The 27161-nt window shown below is 42.5% G+C and overlaps 4 protein-coding genes across 4 annotated transcripts in view; 1 reads left to right on the top strand and 3 right to left on the bottom strand.

The window, feature by feature from the left end:
- Window positions 1–419: 419 nt before the first annotated feature.
- Window positions 420–5550, bottom strand: LOC109474108. Its single transcript, XM_019774318.1, has 7 exons — window positions 5076–5550; window positions 3837–3902; window positions 3663–3685; window positions 3233–3336; window positions 2858–2983; window positions 2508–2617; window positions 420–2089 (listed from the first exon to the last, which is right to left on the bottom strand). Exons 1-7 carry the CDS (start codon window positions 5536–5538, stop codon window positions 420–422), a joined length of 2562 nt encoding a protein of 853 aa, XP_019629877.1. The 5' UTR covers window positions 5539–5550.
- A 3796-nt stretch (window positions 5551–9346) lies between these two features.
- LOC109474107 lies at window positions 9347–17014 on the bottom strand. Its single transcript, XM_019774317.1, has 10 exons — window positions 16968–17014; window positions 15826–16605; window positions 14896–15363; window positions 14131–14381; window positions 13384–13549; window positions 12689–12715; window positions 12264–12396; window positions 11880–12005; window positions 11496–11637; window positions 9347–11074 (listed from the first exon to the last, which is right to left on the bottom strand). The coding sequence occupies exons 1-10, from the start codon at window positions 16978–16980 to the stop codon at window positions 9446–9448; spliced, it is 3735 nt and encodes a 1244-aa protein (XP_019629876.1). The 5' UTR covers window positions 16981–17014; the 3' UTR covers window positions 9347–9445.
- A 1093-nt stretch (window positions 17015–18107) lies between these two features.
- On the top strand, window positions 18108–22193 carry LOC109474231 (E3 ubiquitin-protein ligase TRIM56-like). The gene is made up of 5 exons (XM_019774491.1): window positions 18108–18225; window positions 19208–19411; window positions 19762–19906; window positions 20240–20497; window positions 20657–22193. Exons 2-5 carry the CDS (start codon window positions 19248–19250, stop codon window positions 21896–21898), a joined length of 1809 nt encoding a protein of 602 aa, XP_019630050.1. The 5' UTR covers window positions 18108–18225; window positions 19208–19247; the 3' UTR covers window positions 21899–22193.
- Window positions 22194–26676: 4483 nt separating this feature from the next.
- LOC109474221 (trithorax group protein osa-like) overlaps window positions 26677–27161 on the bottom strand; it is an 11824-nt gene continuing 11339 nt past the window's right edge. Inside the window, exon 9 of the mRNA XM_019774471.1 lies at window positions 26677–26740. The gene's annotated coding sequence lies outside the window, so the exon portion shown is untranslated. The remainder of the gene's footprint in view (window positions 26741–27161) is intronic.

Genomic DNA, 27161 nt, shown 5'->3' with positions numbered 1-27161 from the left:
AAGACAGGTACCTTTCTTTTAAAACGTCGACTTAAAGGGAGAAAATAAGTGATGTATGTGTTACATGCTAGGTATAGGTAGGTATTCTTTTTATGTTTGCTCTGTTTCTTCTACCTCTTCTTCATCTTTTCTCCAAACAAACAAGGTGAATGACCTGAACCAGACGTCTGTCACCATGGTAACTAGTGTTGGGTCAAATCATGTTGCAATTTTATGGCAGGAGTGATTTAGACTCCTGTCACCATATCATATATGAATGTGTTTGAGTAACCATATGCGTAGGTAAACATTATGCACTTGCTTTGCAAATGTTGCCTTTCTAGTTTCAATATTACCTTTTACACGTGCAAGTAAAGAGAAGAACTTCAAGCGTTAATTAGCCATGCTCGCGATCGGGTATGCTGAAATTTTGTTTCATCTTATTTAGTAGAAGAGTTGAGTGAAGATACAGCTTGAATCGGTAAAGTCGGGGCGTTGCCGTGCGAGGAATCATTGGGATTGTCGTTCTCATCGTCAACAATCGAAAATACCAAGAAAAGGAACCCGTCTATCCCACCCAAAGAGGTGACCATGTACAGGAAAAACGAGCGCAGTGACTCTACACCTACGAAGGCCGTGAGAATCCCAGTGGTCATGGCAATGGTGTATGGGAGAAAAAGCAGCGCCGCCTGTGTCAGAAAGAAGTACTGCACGCAATCGGCGGCAGCGCACCTCATGGCAATGCGTAGCAGGTAGTAGAGGTTGATTGCAGTACAGATCAGAAAGGGCGCGGCGACAAAGATTGCCATTTTCGTAGGGTCTTGGATCCAACAGTGAGGAAAGCTGTGGGACTCCTGGGACGCCCCCATGCGGATTGAGTCATCCAGTGCAATGTAACCTCCCGACATTGCCAGCGGAATCAGCAAAATCACTAAGAGATGGCCGGCTACTTTACAGGTGCCACCTCGCTGTAGGATAGACAGGTGTTGGATTGTGGCAGTGAGAGATAGACCAGCGGCGAGGCAGAAACAGAGCGTGCACACCAACATGGCTGTGCAACAGGCTGCTGACGGAACGACCTGGCCCACGACTTGGCTGGTCTGAGCCAGAAGAAGAGAAGTCAGGAAACAGATTTTCACGACAGTGTCAGGGCGTGGGTGGTGTCGAAGGCTGGAGAGGAGGGATAGGATAGAAACGGAGGCAGAAGCACCAGTGACAGTGTTGACAACAATGAATGTAGCGCTTAGCTTTGGGAGAACTGTGTGTGGAGTCGGTGTGCTATCTACCGTGACGATACTCGGGGTTGGGGCACTACGAACATTGTCAGGATCATTTTCCAAAGAAGCTCTCGTCTCTTCTACACCAGGAACTTGGCTAAATTTCATCAGAGCATCGGGGGAAATTTGGCGGCAACTGCCTCGAAACGGGTCATATATGTATCCAACCGAACACGACTCTGTATGGTCCTTTAGCTCAAGTTCTCTGGACGACATCTTGCTTTGGAAAATATTCGAGTAGTCGAAAAGGACAGTTATAGTAGAGAAGAAGCCAGCCCATACAAAGTCGTCTTCGGTACATGAAGCCTCCCAAAGAGATGCCCTATCTGCGTAACAATTTGCACAGGCGGAGTTCCTAAAGGGTACACCTTTTGCAAAGAAGAGAGCGGTGATGTTTCGACACTTTTCGACGTCGCAGGCAGGACTAGAACTAGGAGCTGTTGTATGGGGAGGGAAGCACAGTCGCGCAGAGGAATAGCCTGACGGTCGGAAATACTGCTGACAACCCTTGTCTCTTTGTAGAATTTCTTTTAGCGAAAGGACGCGCCTGCCACATTTGGCGACCATTTTCCAGCCTAACATGTACCTAGCGTCGTTACACAGGGCACAGAAGACGTTTCTGTAGTTGGTGTCGGTGGAGTTGTCGGTGACAGGAGCGTGGAGAAACATGTCGACGTGCCCGTCGGAAGTCTCGCACATCCCCCGGACGACGTCGTCTGTGTAGCCGGGCGGGCAACTCGCCACCATCCAGAAGTGGGCACGGGATCTCCAGGGGGCCACGCACTGCAGCGGCTGTCCAAGAAGAACAAAACGGTCAAAAGTGTACCAAGAAACTAATTATATAATTGCACATCATGATCATGTCAACGACGGCCGCCACACTGGTTGGACATGTAAATCAAATTCATATTTGCGTAAGGCCATGAATAAGAATTACATATTGAAACATACATGGCAACGTCCTGATTCAACCATCCAGCATGGCGGACCATGTCATAGTCACGTGAGAGCAAACACCTTCTCGCTCCCATGCCAAAACGCATTGAATGACGGAGGTCACTCACTAGTACATGTGTACCTTCAATGTGTATGTTGATCCATAATTTGAAAGGATTGAACTAAATAAATGTATAAAAAGGTATCCAACAGGAGACCTAACAATGTTAGGCAGCTCGTTTAGAGCACTGCAGTCGGATAAATTGTACTTTAATACCTCACTGCCTCCTGCTGCCGTGGTCCAGTTGCTGCTGCTGGTCCAGTTCCCGTCGTCTTTTTCGCTTTGGCAGACATCTTCAAAATCATCGCAACATGTTTGGGTTGTGTTACAGGAACTCGTGCAGTTGCACGTCACGACATCGACACTAGATAGAGACAAAAGTAAACCTCTGATGAAAGGGAAAAGAAGAATACTGTATTTGAATAATTAAATAGTGTACTTTTTTTATTTTATACATTGCGAAGTTGCATATAGTATACAAGTATTATAATCAAAGGAAAACCAATGTGTGTTGTGAAAACTTGGATGAATGTGCTAGCTGTCATGGCGTATAGTTTGCAACATTACCTAAAGGCTTTGCACTTTCATAAGCAGCATGTTGTACCTGACAATGTTCTCCATGTAACATCGTCCCTTGCAGGAGTCTTGCTGTATGACAGGGAGAGCTTCGTCGTCTGCTACGTCGTCCCCACAGACGGCTTCGTAGTTATAGCAACAGTCTCCAAATATCCTTCCGTTGAGAGAGAGAGGGGGAGGGGGAGAGAGTCGTACATTAGATGATTTGCATAATCTTATCGCTACCCATATACCAAAAATCACGGCGATCCGCAAAGTCCCTCTTGATTTAGCCTCTTTCAAAGATTTAACAAAAACCGCCTGCGGTTCCAGAACAAGCCGTTAGGAGGCCCAAACATCAAGTCACTTCGTCCTTAACGGGGGAAAGAGAGAAAGGGAGATGAAGGTAACAAATCAAACGTACCTGCATGCCTTGTCACACGCGCAGGAATTTTCCGTCATGCGTAGCCCACACACCCTGGGCCTGCACCGGGCATTGTGCGAACACAGCAGTCCACTCAGCTCCGGCTGGGGTAACATGTACAGAGAAACAACAAAACTCACATTCCTAACTTCCGGGATGTAGGTATAGATTTTGCCAATTAAGTACACCTTAGAATACATTATTCGTAATGAAACTTACTGCACTATTACACCGTGGTTATGTTTCATACATTCCTGGCGACCACGTCATTGAGCCAAGGGCATATTGGGTAAAACCCTGTTGATCAATTGAAACCCAAACTTAGCCCACTCACTTTGGACATACAAACCTAGTGCGTCACCCAAGACAAGACTTCAATCCCGGAAGTCAAAACACATATAATACAGACCAATGAAGAAAACAAACTAACCTGACGATTCCAGTCTATACGGCCTGCAAAATCAAATACCAATATTCTCAAAACTTGACTCATCAAAAAATGTCTCTGTATTATATAATGTTAGTAGATAAAATATAGCGTTGTATATGTCTATATACATTATGCTCCTATAGACAAAGGTATAAGTAAAATAAACAGCTTGACCTGGTACACAGCAGATGTCGTCATCGAAGGGTAACAACATGTCAGGTGGGACATCTCTCCGACAACCTGGGGAGAAGGTAGCTCTTAATTTGTATGTTGTGGATTCAATGAGTTATGCATAATGTTGATACATAGTTCCAGTAAAATTTTAATCGAGACATTGAATATGCCACTACCTTTTTTTTACAATTTTCAGAATTCAGATGATCATTCACTTAGACCACGTGAACTTTGTGACACGTAGCGTCAGTCATTGGTCAAAAAGTGCCAAGAAGCTGATATCGCCTGCCGTCTTTTCTAACTGGTGCAATCAAGCCAGTCAGTAGTTGGCAGTGCATTAGGAAGGATGCCGTCCCAAACATGATGAAGACTGTACCCTCTCGTCATGGAATTACTGGCCCTTGCTATGAAACTCATTGAAAATTCAGACTCTACAACTCGAAACGTCCGGAAATCATCTCAATCCTTAATTTATCCAGTAGTAGCGTCTGAATTTCCGATGAGCATTGTTTACGTGGATGTCTAACCTTCACCAAGCTATGAAATTATTCACGGCTATATATTGTTGACAAGAAGGTGATTTCAATAGTACATCGTGACTCACCAAAGCCAGCAGGGAATAGATCAAACCGTCGCGTATTTTCGCTGTTTCCGATGAAGTACTGGCCAAGGTGCCCACTAGCGACCCACTTCACGTTGTACGTGTATACGCCCGTGACCACATTGAATTTCCGATCAAGAACCGTCCCCACTGCCTTTTCAACGTCGTCCTGACAAAACAAAGAAAGCAACAACAGTTGTAACTTGCAAGTTGCACCAAACAAAAATGCATGTACCACTAAATAGAAACTAGATATGCAATGTGATTTGTATGCACTATACGTAATTCGGAAATTTCTGCGTGATATGTTAACGCCAGTAGTAGGAAATGGAGAACTCACCCCGTCTTTTGTGTTGTTCCAGGTTGATCCAAGTACTACAAGATCTAATCCAAAGAGGTCGAATTCCCTACAGAGGTATGGTGAGTCTGAAATTATAGAAATAAAACATTTCATTCGTCAGTTACGTTCACCAAAAAAAAAGCACATCTCGGAAGTCTAAAATCTTCTATTTCTTGTCCATCAATTAGTATTTTGTTTGTGCTAACTTCTTATGTTGAAACAACGTTTTGGCTCTGTACTATGAACAAAGATGATCATGAACTGCAACATCATCATGATGATGCCAATAGATAAATACCTTTGATGCCATACAGATGAAACGGTCTCAGCCACGGCTCCATGCCCGAATAGGTTTCGGTGACGGTGACCTTCCAGTAGCGTCCGGACGCCGAGAAACCGGCGTAGTACTGCGGGAGAGTGTAGTTGGCGGCCACGTCAGTAACAGTCGTGACGAGTGTCCAGTCGTAAGGGCTACTCCTGAGAGACACGTGAAGCGTGAAGGCCTTCACGTCGTGCTGCCAGTCACAGCCGTCGCTGACAATCCTCAGCTTCGTCATGGTGTAACTGGCGCGATAGTCTAAGACGAAAAACCAGTTGTTGTAGTGGCGAGGTTCCCCCACTGGTTTCCACGCCGGGTACGTGGTGCGCTTAAGACCTCTTATACCCTCAATCACCACGCTGTCATCACCCTCGCCCGTGTGTTCTAGGACCATTGGATGGTTTTTGACGTCTGTTAGCCAATGACCGATTGGGAGGACCATTTCTCCACCGGCGCCTTTCACTAAGTTGTAGATGCAATACACAAACAAAACGTTAAGATTTACCTCGGAATCTGTTGTGGATTAGTTTTGGCTCCAGTTACGTTGCAGCCATGTGCTTGTATTAGTATTTTACGTTAGAATATATTTGTCCACAATGTTTTAAAACATTTTAAGGCATGCTTTAAAACATTTCAGGGCAGCGGTTAGAGTTAGCCTACTAGTATGCCGTGCATTACTGAAAGCTATGCATAAGAAGTTGTTCAGTTCTAAAATGTACATTTGTAATGATGTGCAGGAACATCATTACCGAAAAAGTGGTCAATGTGAAAGTATTGTGCTTAACGTATTAACGCTGTATAAATTAGTAACTTGTCAGTGCATACTTTCGTATTGCAAAGTTGTCTCACCTTCTGAACCAAAGAACTCCACCTTTTCCACTAAGACTCTATCACGGTAGTCATAAGTTGTGCTACACCATCTTTCTTGCGCACTGACTGTATGTAAGAACACGACTTTCCACGTGCGGCCGATGCCAGAAAATCCAGCGACTGTTTCTGGCCCCTTGGCGCTCACGTTTTGCCTTTGAATGGTCAGAACGTGCGTCCACTGGACTTGTGTTCGCTGGGCATGCGGTCCGTTTGTAACATAAATGCTGTACCCTGTAATCGCGTGCTGGTTTGTCTGGTACGTAACGCGTATCTGACTTAGTTCGTGCGGCGATCCGAAGTCCACAACCAAGGGTAGAGTGTAGGACACGAGCCATATAGTCTTCGGTATCTCGTCCAATGCCTTCAAGGCTCGCTCCCTCCAACTTTCAAAACTGTTGTATTGAACAGACCAATACAGAGAAATGCTTAGCCATCGATGATTGTCACCTATAAACACGGAAAAGAGAAAGAGAAAAAGATCACACTTGGGATCGATGACTTGAAAGCAAAAAAAATAGTGAAATATCAATGTTGGAGGTTGATGATGAAAATTACACTGTGTAAGTAAATCAGGTGTAGCTAGTTTCAAGTCATTGCAAGTATCTTTATCATCATGATTATATACCGGTACATGATCAATAGCCTGTAGACATTACAGACTAGCATAACGTTATGTAAGGTAGAGTTGCAATTTACTAATCATGTTACAACTCTATCATAAGTGGAATGATTATTGGAGTTACCATTCAGTACCAAGGACAGCCATCAGGAGGCCTACATTTTGCAAGAGAGAGATATTCCTAGAATATCACTTTACTGCTTGGTGTGACAATGAATACTAGTATATCACCATGTAGCATATAAATATTTTTACTTACCTGGTGCGGAAGTGGTTGCCGTTGCGTTCAAACCCGTGTGTTGCAGTGGGTTTGCCGTTGTGGCAATCGCTTTGGATTCTCTGTTGATGACAGTCGTGGCAATCGCTGTACTGCCTTCATTAGAATCTGTCGTATTTGGTTGTCCCGTGTACAGTGTCTGGGTGACTTCGGGTCTGACGGTACTTCTACCCGTTGAGAGAAGTATGGTTGGATTCCGAGGTTCTGGTGTTTGGAGGGTTGTGGGTTTCTCGCCTGAACTTTCTCCAAAGAGTGGCTCACCGACGTCTCGTGGATTCCGAGACTTGGGTAGAAAACTTGAAGCAGGGCCGTGATTTGTGTAGCTAATTGCTGATTCTTGGAGATTTCTGCGAAATTGAGAAAATTTTCTCATCTTGGACCGTGCGATAGCGGATGAGAGCGAAACCACTTGGTTGGTGTGTTCGCTCGGCTTGTTGGTGTTGCTGTTGCCGTTCCAGTCCTCGGGACTCGCGCGGCGTTGGCGGGGTAAATCTAGATCTACCTCGGCGTTACGACTGCGATGGACCGATGATGCGCGTACTGGGGTACGCTCAGGTGCCGTGGCTGGCGTTCCTACTTCTGCTGCCTGACTTTCGTTCCAAAACAAATTCGCTCCGATGTACTTGGAGATGAAGTGCAAGGTTAAGACTGTCAGGAGAAGGTAAACAACTGGAGCCAATGGTCGTTCCTGGCGACATCTCGCCTTAGGGTGTCGATCTTGGAAGAAGAAAGAAAACAGATTATTGATTCTACTCCCTTCGTGTGATTTTTTTTCCTTTTCAAATCAGGAAAAAATTAAGAGATAACGAGAACCATGCAGGAAATTGAATAAGTATGGCTTAAAAATCAGGAAAACAAGACAATCAATTCCTTTCCCTGATGAAGTACTGAGTATATATAAAAAAGCAAAGATGAACATGGTAAATGTGACCCTAACCCACTCAGGCATAGAACTAGATAGGCGTGGTTCTGGATAAAACACACTATGACTGTGTGGCCCAAGGGTTGCAGAAACAGTGATGGATAATGCCTAAACACCACAAGGTGTAAGAAGGATTCTAGCTGACTTTTTATAAAAACAAACTGAATGTACAATACTTACCTCTTCGACTCATCGCGAATTTTTGATTTTTTCCGCCTGTGCAGTGACTCCGTTTAGTTGCCAAATGTTGAGGAACTGCTGTTACTTCGTATTATGTTGGCATTGACCGTCACGCATCGCATATATCACATATCAGTGTCTGTGTAACAAACAAGTTCTACCCATTGCATCAAGATAATTATGTCCGGTGTTGTTGTCATGCAGCGAGTCGTGCCGGGCGTGTACTTACGTCACCAAAGAAACTAAGGACTCTAATGCACCAGAAAGTTTTTAAAGTATACTGTTAGATACTTTAAAGGTGCCATCAACGACAGGTTGGAAAGACTAAATGAGTTCTGCATACTACATCGGTGATGGCATGAGACTATCTACGGCAGTTCATGTGAAAAAGTAGAACATCTACTTAGGATAGTTTGCACATTTACTAAGAAACGCAATACAAACGACGTAGATACAAAAACCATGTGACACAAAATATATCTTACATTGGTTGCATGTACACAGGTACATATATGTTCATTTAATTTTCAAGTACACGTTTATGTGTTTTCAAAGTTTATTGTTAGTGGTGCAGGGTAAATACAGTGATTTTATGAACTGGAGCCTGAATTCTACTCTAATTATCATAAATTGACAACTTGGAATCCTGAACATCTGAGGATCAAGGTCATATTCTTATATACTAAAACACATCAAACACACAGCTGCAATAGATGTCAATAGCACAAGGCATACAATAGGAAAATTCCACAAAATCCACAAAGCTGAAAATAATCTTGTCAAGCTTAAGTACTGTGTCGTTAAACAAGTATAGTACTTTAACAAAGAATCCACTATGTCATTCTGCCACGAATCTAAAATGGTGCTGTTGTGTTTATTACAATTACGTAAATCCCAGCTAAAGCTACAATACATATAAACAGTACATTAATTCGTTCCACTGCATCTTCCTCGTCAAAGTCGATTCAAAATATTATCGTTGCATTCTTGAAAGTAGCATCCTTCAATTAATAATTGAAGACCGGTACCTTTCTTCAAAACATGGATTAAAGGGAGAAAATAAGAGATGTAACGTTATGTGTTAACGTTACATGCTAGGTATAGGTAGGTATTCTTTTTTATGTTTACCTTTGCAGAAGGAAAACATATTGTTTTTGCTCTGTTTCTTCTACCTCTTCTTCATCTTTTTCTCCAAACAAATAAGGTCAATGACCTGAACCAGACGCCTGTCACCATGGTAACTAGTGTTGGGTTAAATCATGTTGCAATTTTATGGCAGGAGGGATTCCTGTCACCATACATATGAACGTGTTTGAGTAAGACTCAGACCATATGCGTAGGTAAACATTATGCATTTGCTTTGCAAATTTTACCTTTCTAGTCTCAATATTACCTTTTACAGGTGCAAGTCAAGAGAAGAAAAAAGAACTTCAAGCGTTAAGCCATGCTCGCGATCGGGTATGCTGAAATTTTGTTCCATCTTATTTAGTAGAGGAGTTGAGTGAAGATACGGCTTGAATCGGTAAAGTCGGGACGTTGCCGTGAGAGGAATCATTGGGATTGTCGTTCTCATCGTCAACAATCGAAAATACCAAGAAAAGGAACCCGTCTATCCCACCCAAAGAGGTCACCATGTACAGGAAAAACGAGCGCAGTGACTCTACACCTACGAAGGCCGTGAGAATCCCAGTGGTCATGGCAACGGTGTATGGGAGAAAAAGCAGTGCCGCCTGTGTCAGAAAGAAGTACTGCACGCAATCGGCGGCAGCGCACCTCATGGCAATGCGTAGCAGGTAGTAGAGGTTGATTGCAGTACAGATCAAAAAGGGCCCGGCGACAAAGATTGCCATTTTCGTGGGGTCTTGGATCCAACAGTGAGGAAAGCTGTGGGACTCCTGGGACGCCCCCATGCGGATTGAGTCATCCAGTGCAATGTAACCTCCCGACATTGCCAGCGGAATCAGCAAAATCACTAAGAGATAGCCAGATGCTTTACAAGTGCCACCTCGCTGTAGGATAGACAGGTGGTGGATTGTGGCAGTGAGAGACAGCCCAGCGGCGAGGCAGAAACAGAGCGTGCACACCAACATGGCTGTGCAACAGGCTGCTGACGGAACGACCTGGCCCACGACTTGGCTGGTCTGAGCCAGAAGAAGAGAAGTCAGGAAACAGATTTTCATGACAGTGTCAGGGCGTGGGTGGTGTCGGAGGCTGGAGAGGAGGGATAGGATAGAAACGGAGGCAGAAGCGCCAGTGACAGTGTTGACAACAATGAATGTAGCGCTTAGCTTTGGGAGAACTGTGGGTGGAGTCCTTGTGCTATCTACCGTGACGATACTCGGGGTTGGGGCACTACGAACATTGTCAGGATCATTTTCCAAAGAAGCTCTCGTCTCTTCTACACCAGGAACTTGGCTAAATTTCATCAGAGCATCGGGGGAAATTTGGCGGCAACTGTCTCGAAACGGGTCATATATGTATCCAACCGAACACGACTCTGTATGGTCCTTTAGCTCAAGTTCTCTGGACGACATCTTGCTTTGGAAAATATTCGAGTAGTCGAAAAGGACAGTTATAGTAGAGAAGAAACCAGCCCATACAAAGTCGTCTTCGGTACACGAAGCTTCCCAAAGAGATGCCCTATCTGCGTAACAATTTGCACAGGCGGAGTTCCTAAAGGGTACACCTTTTGCAAAGAAGAGAGCGGTGATGTTTCGACACTTTTCGACGTCGCAGGCAGGACTAGAACTAGGAGCTGTTGTATGGGGAGGGAAGCACAGTCGCGCAGAGGAATAGCCTGACGGTCGGAAATACTGCTGACAACCCTTGTCCCTTTGTAGAATTTCTTTTAGCGATAGGACGCGCCTGCCACATTTGGCGACCATTTTCCAGCCTAACATGTACCTAGCGTCGTTACACAGGGCACAGAAGACGTTTCTGTAGTTGGTGTCGGTGGAGTTGTCGGTGACAGGAGCGTGGAGAAACATGTCGACGTGCCCGTCGGAAGTCTCGCACATCCCCCGGACGACGTCGTCTGTGTAGCCGGGCGGGCAACTCGCCACCATCCAGAAGTGGGCACGGGATTTCCAGGGGGCCACGCACTGCAGCGGCTGTCCAAGAAGAACAAAACGGTCAAAAGTGTACCAAGAAACTAATTATATAATTGCACATCATGATCATGTCAACGACGGCCGCCACACTGGTTGGACATGTAAATCAAATTCATATTTGCGTAAGGCCATGAATAAGAATTACATATTGAAACATACATGGCAACGTCCTGATTCAACCATCCAGCATGGCGGACCATGTCATAGTCACGTGAGAGCAAACACCTTCTCGCTCCCATGCCAAAACGCATTGAATGACGGAGGTCACTCACTAGTACATGTGTACCTTCAATGGGTATGTTGATCCATGATTTGAAAGGATTGAACTAAATAAATGTATAAAAAGGTATCCAACAGGAGATCTAACAATGTTAGGCAGCTCGTTTAGAGCACTGCAGTCGGATAAATTGTATTTTAATACCTCACTGCCTCCTGCTGCCGTGGTCCAGTTGCTGCTGCTGGTCCAGTTCCCGTCGTCTTTTTCGCTTTGGCAGACATCTTCAAAATCATCGCAACATGTTTGGGTTGTGTTACAGGAACTCGTGCAGTTGCACGTCACGACACTAGATAGAGACAAAAGTAAACCTCTGATGAAAGGGAAAAGAAGAATACTGTATTTGAATAATTAAATTGTGTACTTTTTTTTAATTTTATACATTGCGAAGTTGCATATAGTATACAAGTATCATAATCAAAAGAAAACCAATGTGTGTTGTGAAAACTTGGATAAATGTGCTAGCTGTCATGGCGTATAGTTTGCAACATTACCTAAAGGCTTTGCACTTTCATATGCAGCATGTTGTACCTGACAATGTTCTCCATGTCACATCGTCCCTTGCAGGAGTCTGGCTGTATGACAGGGGGAACTTCGTCGTCTGCTACGTCGTCCCCACAGACGGCTTCGTAGTTATAGCAACAGTCTCCAAATATCCTTCCGTTGAGAGAGAGAGAGAGAGAGAGAGAGAGAGAGAGAGGGAGAGAGAGAGTCGTGCATTAAATGATTTGCATCTTATTATGTATGTAACCACTTACGCTACCCATATACCAAAAATCACGACGATCTGCAATGTCCCTCTTGATTTACCATCTTTCAAAGATTTAACAAGAAAAAAACGCCTGTGGTGAAGAGAGAGAGAGAGAGAGAGAGAGAGAGAGAGAGAGAGAGATGAACGTAACAAATCAAACGTACCTGCATGCCTTGTCACACGCACAGGGGTTTCCCGTCATGTGTAGCCCACACACCCTGGGCCTGCATTGGGCATTGTGCGAACATCGCAGTCCACGCAGCTCAGGCTGAGGCGAAATGTACAAAGAAACAACATCTAACATTTCCGGTAGGTAGGTATAGTTTTCACTAATTAATACACATTAGAATACATTATTCGTGATGAAACTTACTCCACTATTACACCGTGGTTATGTTTCATACATTCCTGGCGACCACGTCCTTGAGCCAAGGGCAAATTGGGTCAAACCCTGTTGATCAATTGAAACCCAATCTTCGCCCACTCACTTTGGAACATACAAACATACAAACCTAGTGCGTCACCCAAAACAAAACTTCCATCCCGGAAGTCAAAACACATATAATAGAGACCATTGAAGAAAACAAACTAACCTGAGGAGTCCAGTCTATATGGCCTGCAAAATCAAATACCAACATTCTCAAAATTTGACTCATCAAAAAAATGTCCACTGAATGACCTGTCTCTGCATTTTATAACGTTATGTCATTGACAATGTTAAGTAGATAAAAATGTAGCGTTTTAAGTCTATATACATTTATATATCTATATACATGATGCGCGTAATAAAGAGAAATCAAGGCTTTAGTAAATGGTTTAATGTAAGATAAAGCAACTTGACCTGGGACGCAGCAGATGTCATCATCAAAGGGTAACAACATGTCAGGTGGGACATCTCTCCGACAATCTGGGGAGAAGGTAGCTCTTAATTTGTTTGTTGCAGATTCAATGAGATATGCATGTTGCTGATACTTTGTTCCAGGTCAATTTTAAGTAAAACATGGAATTTTCCACTTTCTTTGCAATCTCAAGAATGCAGATGATCAATCACTTAGACCACGTGAACTTTGTGACACGTAGCGCCAGTCATTAGTCAAAAGTGCCAAGAAGCTGATATCGCCCGCCGGCTTTCCCGACGGGTGCAATCTACTTCCCACCAGTAGATGGCGCTGCATTACGCGGTCCCAAACATGACAAAGTCTGTATCCCCCCTTATCATGGGATTATCGACCCGATTAAACTATTCACAGCTATATTGTTGACAAGAAGGTGATCATGACTCACCAAAGCCAGCAGGGAATAGATCAAACCGTCGCGTATTTTTGCTGTTTCCGATGAAGTATTGGCCAGGGTGCCCGCTTTGGACCCACTTCACGTCGTACGTGTATAAGCTCGTACGTAGACTGAATTCCCGATCAAGAACCGTCCCCACTGCCATTTCATCGTCGTCCTGACAAAACAAAGAAAACAACAACAGTTGGAACTTACACCAAACATAAACACATGTACCACTGTTCGCCAAACAGGCACAAGATATGCAAGGTGATTTGTATGCACTATGCTACCCGAAAGGGCATCGGTTCGGAAATTTCACTGTAGCATGACTGTGAAAGCTGCTCCCCATGTGACTGAGGCATTAGATGTAGAAAATTGGAATGCCAGCAATAGGAAATGAATACTCACCTCATCGCTTGTGTAGATCCAGGTTGACCCACGTACTACGAGATCTAATCCAAAGAGGTCGAATTCCCTGCAGAGGTATGGTGAGTCTGAAATTATAAGACATTCCATTCGTCAGAATCGGTTACATGCACAAAAAAATCGCACCTCTCGAAAGTCTGAAGTCTTCGACTTCTTGTTCAACTAGTATTTTGTTTTCGCTAACTTGTTATGTTGAAACAAACTTTTAGTTCTGTACTATGCAAAGTACCAACTCAGATAAACTGCCAATAGATAAATACCTTTGATGCCATACAGGTGAAACGGTCTCAGCCACGGCTCCAAGCCAGAATAGGTTTCGGTGACGGTGACCTTCCAGTAGCGGCCGGACCCCGAGAAACCGGCGTAGTACTGCGGGAGAGTGTAGTTGGCAGCCACGTCAGTAACAGTCGTGACGAGTGTCCAGTCGTAAGGGCTACTCCTGAGAGACACGTGAAGCGTGAAGGCCTTCACGTCGTGCTGCCAGTCACAGCCGTCGTTGACAATCCTCAGCTTCGTCATGGTGTAACTGGCGCGATAGTCTAAGACGAAAAACCAGTTGTTGTAGTGGCGAGGTTCCCCCGCTGGTTTCCACGCCGGGTAGTTGTTGCGCCTAAGATCTGGTATACTCGCAGTCACCACGCTGTCATCACCCTCGCCCGTGTGTTCTAGGACCGTTGGATGGTTTTTTTCGTCTGTTAGCCAATGACCGATTGGGAGGACCATTTCTCCACCGGCGCCTTGCACTTGTAGATACCATACAAAAACAAAACATTAAGACACACGTGTAAGATAGAGTCACCTGTGGACTACGTTTGGCTCCAGTTGCCGTCATGTACATGTACTGTTATTTGTCCACAATGCGTTAAAACATTTTAAGGCTATGGGTACCTATTAGCCTATGTCATGTATTACTGAAAGCCGTATACATAAGATGTTGTCCAATTTTAAAATATACATTTGTGATGATATCGATGTGCAGGAACATAATACAAACATCTGAAAGTGGTCATTGTGAGAGTATTGTGCTTAACGTATTAACGCTGTATGAATTATTGACTTGTCAGTGCATACTTTCGTATTGCAAAGTTGTCTCACCTTCTGAACCAAAGAACTCCACCTTTCGCACCAAGACTCTATCACGGTAGTCATAAGTTGTGCTACACCATCTGTCTTGCGCACTGAGTGTATGTAAGAACATGACTTTCCACGTGCGGCCGATGCCAGAAAATCCAGCGACTGTTTCTGGCCCCTTAGCGCTCACGTTTTGCCTTTGAACGGTCAGAACGTGCGTCCACTGGACTTGTGTTCGCTGGGCATGCGGTCCGTTTGTAACATAAATGCTGTACCCGGTAACCGCGTGCTGGTTTTTCATGTACGTAACGCGTATCTGACTTAGTTCGTGCGGCGATCCGAAGTCCACAACCAAGGGTAGAGTGTAGGACACGAGCCATATAGTCTTTGGTATCTCGTCCAATGCCTTCAAGGCTCGCTCCCTCCACCTTTCAAAACTGTTGTATTGAACAGACCAATATGGAGAAACGCGTAACCATTGATGATTGTCACCTAATAAACAAGGAAAAGAGGAAGATAACACTTGGGATGACTTGCAAAAATAGAATTAACCGACGTGCGGCCACAGGCATACTGTGAAATACATATCAATGTTCAACAGTGCAATGTTGGAGGTTGATGATGAAACTTACACTGTGTAAGTAAATCAGATGAAATAAGCACTTGCAATAGCTAGTTTCAAGTCATTTCAAGTATCTTTGTCATCATAATTATATACCGGTACATGATTAATAGCCTGTAGACATTGCAGACTAGCATAACGTTATGTAAGGTAGAGTTGCAATTTACTAATCATGTTACAACTCTATCATAAGTGATAGATTATTGGAGTTATCATTCAGTACCAAGGACAGCCATCAGGAGGCCTACATTTTGCAAGAGAGAGATACTAGTAGGACATCACTTTACTGCTTTTTATAACAGTGAATATGTCTGCTTGTGGCATACACTTACCTGGTGTGGAATTCGAAGTGGTTGCCGTTGTGTTCAAACCCGTGTGCTGGTGTGGGTTTACCGTTGTGGCGGTGGTGGCAATCGCTGTACTGCCTTCATTGGATTCAGTCGCATTTGGTTGTCCTGTGTACAGTGTCTGAGTGACTTCTTCTGTTTCGGGTCCGACAGTACTTTCACCCGTTGAGAGATTGTGCACGGTTGAATTTCGGGGCTCCTGTGTTTGGACAGTTGTCGGTTTCTCGCCTGAACTTTCTTCTTCAAAGAGTGGCTCACTAACGTGTCGCGAATGCCGAGACTTTGGTAGAAAACTTGAAGCAGGGCCGTGATTTGTGTAGCTAATTGTGGATTCTTCGAGATTTCTACGGAGTTCAGAAAATTTTCTCATCTTTTTTGGCGGCCGTTCGATAGCGGATGATTTGACTTTGCTGAAGTTGACGCTGTGATCATGAGCATTCTTGAAGAAGACCGGTGAGACCGCTTGGTTGATGTGTTGTTCGCTCGGCTTGTTGGCGTTGCCGTCGCCGTTCCAATCCTCGGGACTTGCGCGGCGTTGGCGGGGTAAATCTAGATCTACCTCGGCGTCACGACTGCGATGGACCGATGACACCCGTACTGGGGTACGCTCAGATGCCGTTCCTACTTCGGCTGCCTGACTTTCGTTCCAAAACAAATTCGCTCCGATGTACTTGGAGATGAAGTGCAAGGTTAAGACTGTCAGGAGAAGGTAAACAACTGGAGCCAACGGTCGTTCCTGGCGACATCTCGCCGTAGGTTGTCGACCTGGGAAGAAGAAAGAAAAAAGATGATTGATTCTCCTAGTAGGCCTCCCGTCGTGTGATTTTTCATCAGAAAAAAAATGAAGAGATAACGAGAACCATGCAGGGAATTACTAAGTAAATAAGTATGGCTTAAAAATTAGGAAAACAAGTACTATATCTAAAGCAAAGATTAACAAGGTAAATGTGACCCTAACCCCCTCATGCATAGAACTACTAGATAGGCGCGGTTCTGGATACAATACACACCGTGTGGCCCAAGGGCTTCAGAAACAGCGATGGGAACAGCCCATCTACACACCACAAGGTGTGAGAAGGATTCTAACTGAACTTCTTTAAAAAAAAAACTGAATGTACAATCCTTACCTTTTCGTCTCATTGCGGATCTTCCGTTTTTGTCGTCTATGCAGTGACTCCGTACGGTTGCCAAATGTTGACGAACTGCTGTCACGTCGTATTATGTTGGCACCGGCCGTCACGCATCATATATATCACATAGCCACGGTGTAACAAACAAGTTCTATCCATTAAGATAATTATGTCCGGTGTTGTTGTCATACAGCCGATCGTGCCGGGCGTGAACCTACGTTTTGGCGGATGCAATTTACGTCACAAAAGAAACTATTATATAAAGGACTACACTAATGCACCAGTTCAAAATTACTAAAAGTACTGTTAGATACTTTAAAGCCTTAAAGGTGCCATCACTGATATAATGACTGGTTGGAAAGACTAAATGAGTTATGCAGACTGATCAGTGATTGTTGACACTAGCCCCATATATTTGGTGCTTTTGCAGTGTAATCATGGCCTTTACAATCAGAAACGCGTAACAGCAATTTACAAAATTCAAACGAGGGCTGCCTTTAAGCCTTACCACAGCCTTACCTAGACAAGTCTTTTATTCGTGCAGTACGGTTCAATGCGAAGATAAATGGCCGGTGACCAAAGAATACACAAACATTATGAAATTAATGGGCACATTTGTTTGTTTTCATGACAAAGGGGGATATCTGATCAGATGAGAAATTTAAGACTGATCGAAGATTTTTGCACACTTGTGTTACAGCTATCGACACTGCACTAATCTAATTTGAGAAATTATATCTGCCTGGGTCCAAAAATGAATGACGTGCGTAGATATATCGCTTACTTTTTCAAGCAGATACGTGGAGGGTAAAGTATCGAGACGAATTATTTGGTATATCGTACCATAGGCTACACTCTACTGCATTTCACAGTTTTCCCACACGGGGGCGTTGTAGACTATTGCTGACGCGTAACGGAAGATACCATTTTACCAGTAGCTGTTTTATAAGTTTTCCGTCAGTCACTATATTTTGATAAATATGTCACAGGTTTTTACCATTCTGTCTCAGCATAACGTGTTATTGTCTAATTATGTAATGACTAAATTGATATATGAATGTAACGTTACATATATTTAGCATCTGACTTCATTTGCCTCCCCCCCCCATAGAATGGAGTAGTGGAATAGTCTAGCGTCCATTTACGCGTCGCGGAGCACTGTTGTTGTCGTGTTTTCCGATTGGTACTTTTGCAGTTATTGCCTAAAATTCAGGACAATCAAGAGCTTTCAGACGACTTGCAGATTCTTAAGAAGGTAGGGACTCGTTTTCTGCCATGATATTATGACAATTTTGGTGTGAAAGCGATTATGAAAGTGTCGAGTATCGCACACCCTCTGACGCGTACTTATAATTTAGCTGATGAATTTACTGGCTGGGTTGTAAGGATTTTATACTGTTTTGAAAAGCCCATAGTTTTTATGTCGGGTGCTAATACGGCCTTCGAAAGAAGGGACATGTTAGTCCATATAACAAAACATCCTTGGTTAATCTAATCGATGAAAGAGTTGATTGGTTGCGGGTTGGTTTAGATCGAACAAGAATCGCGTTGTGATACTATTTACTTCCGGGTTCTGTGGGCGTGTTGTTGTTGTGCCCCAATTTTACATACCAAACAGATACATGAACAACCAGTTAGGCTGCCAGAAATAGACTCCTCATGCTAACATCTGCTTGAAGATGACTAGTATTCTGACTGGTAACGACAATAGGGATTTATGTTGCAGCTTGAAAGCATACTAGTATTGTGTAGTACAAAAAAGTAGTGACAAAACCCTACATAAGTTTCATGCATGGTATAAAGTTAGCTGCAATGTACTAGTTATGTTACGGCCCTATCTTGAATGTAATCATTATTTGAGTTATCATGCAGTACCAAGGACAGCCACAAGGAGGCCTTAACATTGACCATTATCTACCAACGACCTACCCACATACTAAATATCATCACAATAGTCTATTAGATCCAGACCTTCTTAATTATATAAGTTATGCTGACCACAACTAGACACACAGACCAAAAACAAAACCTCATTTTTCATGGACATAACAAGTACTGTACATTCTTTTTTACACATATTTTGTGGATATATTTGAAGAAAAAAAAGCAATTAATTGAGACTCAATGGAGCAACTGACCTTGGATACTACATTACTCCATTAGCTTTCATACACATACATTTACAAAAGCTATTCTGAGTTGTTGTTTTTTTATTTTGTACATCTTTACCTTCAAAGGTGAAGCCAGTCTGGTGTATCCTGTAGATTACTGTAGGCGATGGGCCAGGAGATCTCCACTCCCCTCCCTCCAGCAGCCCTGGCCAGTTCCAGTCATAGATCTGCAGTCTTCAACCTCAGGCCCATCTCTCAGCTCACCAGGAGACAAGCTAGCCGCCGCAGAACTTGTCTTCAACAACCTGTACCTGCGGAGGAGTGTGCAAGGTAGGAGGCAGCAATGTAAAGGTATTAGGCTACACCGGAGGCCAGGATGAAAAGTGCTGGGACGGAAAACTGTGCACATCAAAGCGTGTCTGACAGTCATGTAAGATGTTTGAAATTCAAGAACCAAAAAAAAACAAAACTTGTTGCCTATAGTAATGGGAAGTGAATGAGTAATGGGAGAAAGTATGTGTGTGTGCATGTACAATGTATTATGTGTATGTTTGTACAAAATGTATGTAAAGGAGTTAGTTGCAACTGTCCTCAATACTTTACAAGAAGAGCCCCATCCCATACACATTACCATCTTACCACTTAGTCTCCAAGCAGATCATTGTGTTGAATTTCCTCAGCTCCAGCATGACTGAGAAGGAAGAGTTCAGTTTCGTGACGTGCCGTCTGTGCCAGGGACTCCTGAACGTACCAAAACTCCTGAACTGCTGGCATCCCTTTTGTCTACCCTGTCTCACAGACTACAAGAACTCTCTGACTCAACAGGTGAGAACACTTGTATCTAATGGAACTTGCTGTCATTAAATACAGTGGCTGGGCCTCTTAATCATTATAAACTGCACTTTGAGATAGATTTTCGGTGTGACATGCAGATATTGGGAGGAAACATCTGCAGTGCTTTTTGTTGAAAGATTGTAAGTTTCTGTAGCCCTGAAGCGTGGTACTATCTGAAGCTTTCTAAACATTTGACTCTGCAAATCCTGGGGTAATACTGATGTTGCATTATCATATCTCCCTCAATACCTTATGTTAAAAAGGAGCAAATATAGACTCTAAGTACAGAAGGTAAATTAAATGTTATCTTTTTTTCCTTTGCAGGGATCCAATGTCATCTCCTGTCCCATCTGCCAGCAGACCACCCCCCTTCCGTCCGATGGTGTTGGGGGCCTGCGGCACCCAGCCAACGTGTTCCTGTCACGTGTAGCAGACCTCAGCTCATTCATCGAGACTTACCACAACACCATCTTCATGAAGCACTACTGCAACCAACAGGCCAGGTTCACACCAGCAAACCGAACCTGCAAGCAGTGCAAGGACTACCTCTGTCAGGAATGCTCCATCTATCATCTCTTACAGGTATTGCAGAAACATTCACGATGTACACGTTACAATGTCATTTCTTTGAAATATTGTCTCTTGAACTTCGTTAATGTATATAATGTATAAAGAGTATTGTAAATGTGCGTACAAAACAAGAAAGGACAGAACTTAACCTGTAGTTTTTGCGTTTTTCAGCACACATCTACAACCAAGACGTGCCGTCGCCACCACCTTCCTACCAACGTGTTCTGTGAATCCTGTAACATCGTGGTCTGCGGCATGTGTGCCCAGGCCTCACACGCACAGCACGTCACAACTGAGGTGGCCGCAGCCTCCGAGAACTACCGAGACATTCTCGGACAACTCGTTGAGAAATGCAAGGACCTCAAGTGGCCGCTGGAAGAGGGTCTCGAGAAAAACATCCAAGAAACAAGGTTCCAGATACAGAACTCGACAGAGGCGCTCATCGGCCATGTCACACAGTTCATCCGGGGGAAGGAGAAATTCCTCCTCTCACAGCTTGAGCACTTTTCCACCGAGATGAAGGGAAGGGTAGAAGCAGAAAAGGAGAAGTACACGCCACTTGCAGAACAGTGCAGGCCGATGTGTGAGCTGGGAGACAGGCTGGTTCGTTTTGGCAGTAATAACGAGTTACTCTCCATGCAGCAAGAGATGACACGGCGGTTGACAGAGGCGTCGATCGAGCAAACCCCGCAGGACATCAGCGTTTCCCTGCAGGAGAGGATCAAGTTTATTCCAAACGAGCTTCCCAACTTGAACAACCTCCTTCCATTGAATGTTATTGGAACAACAGGAACCTACACTGAGCCAGAAGAGGTGGCATCTGCAGCTGATAGCTCTAAGACGGAGGAAGCAGGCCCGTCAACTGCACCTGATGGCAGTGAGGAAGACCTATCAGCTGGACATGAGACAGAACCAGCAGCAAAGGATGTCATTGTTAAAGAAGAAGAGGTTGAACATTTGGATGACTCTCATCCACAAAGCAGCAAAAGAAAGAGGAGGCCAGCAAGTACCGAAGAGACAACTGCAGAAAGAGCAGCAGCAAAAAAACAGAAAGTTGTGGATGACCCACAGGCTGCCAGTGAAGAGGATAGCAGCAACAATCCAGCGGGATCATCTCCTGAAGTGATTGTGTTGGAGAGCCCAGGAGAACAGGAGGTTGTTCCAGGGAGCCAGGAGGTTCCTGAAAGTGCGGAAGAAGTTCCACAGACATCCGAGGAAGCCTCTGATACATGGGAGGATGCCAGTGATGGCGGTCAGGAGTATGTCTCCACAGGTGTGAAGGAAGAAGTAGAGGAACACACAGCAGAAGAGGTGGAGAAAGGGGCAGAGGGAGACACAGAGCTAGAGGGAGATGGAGACCACATAGCCACCAGGGTGAGAGGGAGAAAGAAAGGATGGCTGAAGTGGTGGTAAACTACACATGAACAATAGACATGATCAGTATCATGTAAATCATGGGTCCAATTATCCATATTATGTAATGTAACTGGGAAATGGGGATCAAAGTGTGACTACATACACGGACAAGGACTTTGCAAACTAATTGTAAATACATGTACTTTAGATGTAACATACATTTTAGACTTTTTGATGGGTGCGATTTTGGTGTGACACAATGAAACAAGTTGAATTTTTATGCAAGGGCATTTGCTTTTCTGTAAGGAATTCCATCTAACAAGGTAGATTTTGTTGGTCCATTAGATTTACATTGATTACTAGAGTAGTAACTCTACATGAAAAGATAGCTGCAATCTTTATATAAAATACTCTCCCTATCATTCTTAAGCTGTTTCCTTTTAGTGGGCTTTAAAACATGGAGAAATTCCCTAGTTGTAAACGTTCTTCTATTCCTTCGTGCATACATTAAAAGTTTGAAATTCATTGTTGATCTGTCAATTACATTCATTTTGTTGCTCCTGTGTTAAAATTGTACAATACAATAAAAATACACAACAGCCTGAATACCATTCAACATCCATGGCAAAGCACATACCATGTTGAGTTTATTCAAATCCACAAACAGTTGTGTTTAAGTTACACTGGAATAATTTTTGCTGCAAGTGCAAGTTTTACCGTGTACAGTATATCAATCTCAGAACTTCCGAACTTGATAGAAAAAACATCCAATATTATGTATAAGTCAAAACGGCTGAACCCCACATAGAAATCTCACCTCCTTGCACAGTATAAATATCGGAGATGCTCATGAGAAATTCTCATTACTTAGGTGAACATGATAATATGTCAACATAGAAAACATCTACCTATGGAATCAATTCATGACTTAGTAGTAGCAACTCCATTACTAGATGCAGGAATCAGTATTATTCTACTCTCATTCCACATTAGGCCCCCTTACCAATACTCTGCACTACCTGTAAGTCCACACTGCCAAAGCATTCACACACAAAAACATGGGAGTACAAAAAGAAACTTTCACCATTGTAAATATCCCTGAGAAAAAGAAATGCTGTTCATATAACGAACGATACAAGCCACCAGGGAAGCTGCATATATCTTGCACTAGCAGCAACAGAAAATCAAAAAGATCAATAACCACACTGCTGAAGATCTGTAAAATTGCCAATGTCTTTAAGTGCAGCTATATAGTGGCATACATTGAATCATCATAAGTTATGTTTTGTTGATTGCACATAACCATTTTCACTTTTTTCAGTGTTGTATATTTGACTACTAGTTCATGTTATGAGTTAAACATGAAATTTTACTTTTAAAGAAATCCTCTTAAGTTTTCATGACAACATCATTCCAGAATTTTTTAAAACTTGATGAGAATGATTTTTGGCAAGGTAGAGTCTATTGAAACCAAACATCAATGTGCAGCACAACTAAGCTGGGCAAAACTTAAAAGCTGTTCACAATGAATTCATGTTGAAAGTAAATCGTGGATACTAATTAAGTTCAGCCTTGCACTTGACAAAATTAAATAGCATTACCTGAATCTTAACTGAATAACTGGTAAACATAGATAGGACATTAGTTTAGAGTTGACAAGTACAAGACTGGCGCATTAGAACATGGTACTACCAGTTCTGTTAGACCATTACCATTCCTTCTTCAGTTGCAAAATTTTTCACAATTCATAATCTATAATTTGCAAGCCTCAACAAATTGGTAATACTGGTATTATAATATGAATTGTTGCTCATGTACTTTTTTTTACAAATTACTTAATTTGTCATCACATCAGAAAGATGAATGCTGTTTCTTTTATTCTGTTTATTTCAAAAGTAAATTTCTCACAAAGATTTTGAGAAAGACATCATGCAGTTATTTTTTTGTGAGAAAATTGTCCTGAATCCAGCATTAGTACAATGAAGCAATTCTAGTATCATAAAAAAAGGATATTTTCCATGTCAAAATTACCTTGGACTGGCAACTACTTTATGTTGAGATTTTCTTAATACTGATAAGTTAAACTGGCCAATGAGCTTTTGAGAGAAGTCCTACTCGAATTTGTAGTATCAATATATCAATACTAGTATGTGCATAGACAGTACATCCTAGTTATTAAGCTGCCACCTGCATATTCACCTGCAGAGTTGAGTTATATGTTAGCATTGTCAAAACAGTGGACTCATTCACACATGCAAGAAGCACTCAAACAACTGTATGCCAAATGCTTAACACACTTTGCTTCTAGAGATTTGGACTTAGTGACCACAGATATTGTCAGATTATCGGCTAGCTCAAGGGTTTGAGTGGTTTAATGGGGAAAATTAGGTTTTTGTACCATTTTAAGGAATTTTTGAAGTAAAAATGCAAGCCATAACTGGAGGTCAGTCTTTCTTTTATATTTTGGTGAAAAATGTTTTGGTGCTGCTTATCCATCATACTATGGTGTGGACCATACTACTAGTATTCTGCAAACCATGGTCTTATGATAGCAAAGAAAAAACAGTGAACTTCTTATAGGTTATTCCAAATTAAGGGATTTTGTATCTATGTGAAGTAGACAGTTCCAACTATCCAGCATACATTTGGCATTATTTTCGAGTCTAGCCTTTGACTTCACACACATCTTGAGGCAAATTTTCCCCATTTTTGGCTGGACAACATACTGTGGTGAGACCAAACTTAGTAAATGTAAGATGATATTTCTTCACTAAAGGCAAAGCAAAAGTGGCCAAGATCAAGCATGCAGCTACAAGCAATGAGTATGGTAGGGGGCCCTTTGTCATATTTCATCTTCCACATTACCACCAAAATACGCCCAAGTCTCCAAAAATACACCCGCGTGTCAGCTAACTCTACACTTCATATTCCAACATTAAACATTGCGAACATTCCAGACAATTTCAAATATCTAATAGTAATAGGTAACGCCATCTCTTAATGGTTCGTCACTATAATTCTGCATAATAAACTATATACTTTACCTCTATATCATCACATCAACACCCACTATTCAAGTGGAACTAGCTAGGCCAACTCTTCATAACATTAGTAAACCACATTTCAAATTTTCAAGGCAATAAAATGCATCACTATTTCCCCACAGTTATCCCACCATTTAACAAGAACAGTATCATAACACTCAAGCACAATTAGCTTTGTAAATTCCCTACATTTCTGACAACCCCCCACATTTCACTTTGTCTGTCCCGTCTCAGCACTACTGCCAAGTCCATATTCGCATGTTTTGTTTAGGTCACTAAATTGCAAACAAACAAGAACAACAACCACCATCTTTTCCTGCTAAGCACGACAATCACTTCCCTCCATCCAATAATGGAACAGTCCACAAAGCATCCAAATTTCTGGCAGTAATGACTGAGATGGGACCAGTCTATTTCACAAGGGGGGTGTCAAACGTACGGAACATTTCCATGTCATACGTGAGACAGCTCCAGTCTTACTGTGTAGGAGATAGAACAGTTCACTCTTTATAAGGTTCACACATTACATCTTCAGAAGTGTAGAGTAACACACAGGAATAATAATTCTTCATACACCCAGCAAACATGCAACGGTGAGTGTTAAATTTCCTGGTACACAGTATTCTATCAGAAACACAATATTCCATCTAAACACGTCCTACCAAAATATCTGTTTAAGTACACATATGTAACCCTTGAATATTACGTGTATTTCCTAGCAGCCATGATACCATATATGGGGAACCAGAAATCAACATGCAACGGCAAATAGTGATTGACAGCTGTCATTTCAGCTCTCTCTCTCCCTATACATAGTTGTAAACAAGAACTATATCTGTGCGCAGTGAAAGACAATCAAGTTATCATGCATATATATAATATATATAATATATAGTTAACCTTAAGCCTAACACTCTCTGTTGTTGTCTATAAAAGCCTTGGTGCATCACATGAAGTATTGTTTGTCCAGGCTCCAAATAAGGAAAGGACCATGGCTAAATCTCATAAAAAACAATTATTTGGATCTACTATAATAGTCACATGATAAGGGGCTGTTGGAAGTTGGTTGTAATTTACAATAAACTGATATTCTTTTTAAATAGTTGAGGGAAATAGTCTCGAAATTTCACCTCAGTCAGTGTAATGTTAACTCATTCAACACAACTCAATGTTGGATACCCCACATATATCAGTTATGGCATTCAAAGGTTTTTTTTACGGGAACTGTTTGGTTTGTTATTTCCATTTAACACCTATTTCTTTGGCTTACTAACTTAACTACACTGTGTTGTCTCAAATCTTGAATAATGTCTTTGTGCTTGGTTTTCCAAGATACTACATTGAGAACTATATGCTAAGACGTTTCACCCTAGAACCTAACAATGGGCATTGTCTATAAACTCAATCATCTCAGAAACATGATCATAATGAATGGCTCTCCAAAATCAACCATAAGTTAGGAATCTCATTGGATATGCAGTGCAACGTGGTAAATATTGAGTCACTATTTTCTAACATATCATATTTTCTACAAATCCAAAACACTGACAACACAAAGAGGTCACACAATAGGAAAGTAAGCTTTGCTATCCTCTCCAAAGCACTGAGCACATATATGTATCTGTTTACTGGGAAGTTTGGATGGATTCTTCACGAAAAGTCGCGCCAGAGTGCTTTCGATGAAGGTTATACTTATAGGCAGCTGCATATTGAAGGCAGAAAATTCCAAAATGAAATACTAACATGCAAGAAGTGCATTACTCTTGAAAACTTCACCACTTTTCCACAATTTGAATAAACAAAATGTAATAACCACCTGTTAATTTTTTCCCTCAAAGTCAATCTCTTCCAGGACCTTCTTCAGATCCCAATTTCCACAAGTCGTTTTAAGGACTACCTTTTGAATAGATATGACAGCCATGGTTTGAAAGTGATCACTACAAAATGAAGACCTGCCATAAAATACAGAATTCCAGCTCAGCTGGCTGCAGTCTATAATGTAGTCACTAGGGGGCAGTGTTCGTGGGTGGGGAAGCAAAGCTCATTTTCCATTCAGACATGATATTATACTGTGAGGTATAAGATACAGTTTCATCTATGACAGAATGGCTTCCATAAATCTCATGATAGGAATACAAGTCTACAACATGGTCAACAAAAGACTACCTCTTTTAACACAAAATCAGGTACCTGTTCAATCAAAATAAATAAATCCACTGAATCCAGTTCATATTGCATTAGTTATAGATATAGATAATATATATATAAACATTTCA

The sequence above is a fragment of the Branchiostoma belcheri genome, unplaced genomic scaffold (assembly GCF_001625305.1).
Source record: "Branchiostoma belcheri isolate BF01 breed outbred unplaced genomic scaffold, Haploidv18h27 scaffold30, whole genome shotgun sequence".
Taxonomy (NCBI): Eukaryota; Metazoa; Chordata; class Leptocardii; order Amphioxiformes; family Branchiostomatidae; genus Branchiostoma; species Branchiostoma belcheri.
This window is presented reverse-complemented; position numbering and strand designations above follow the sequence as displayed.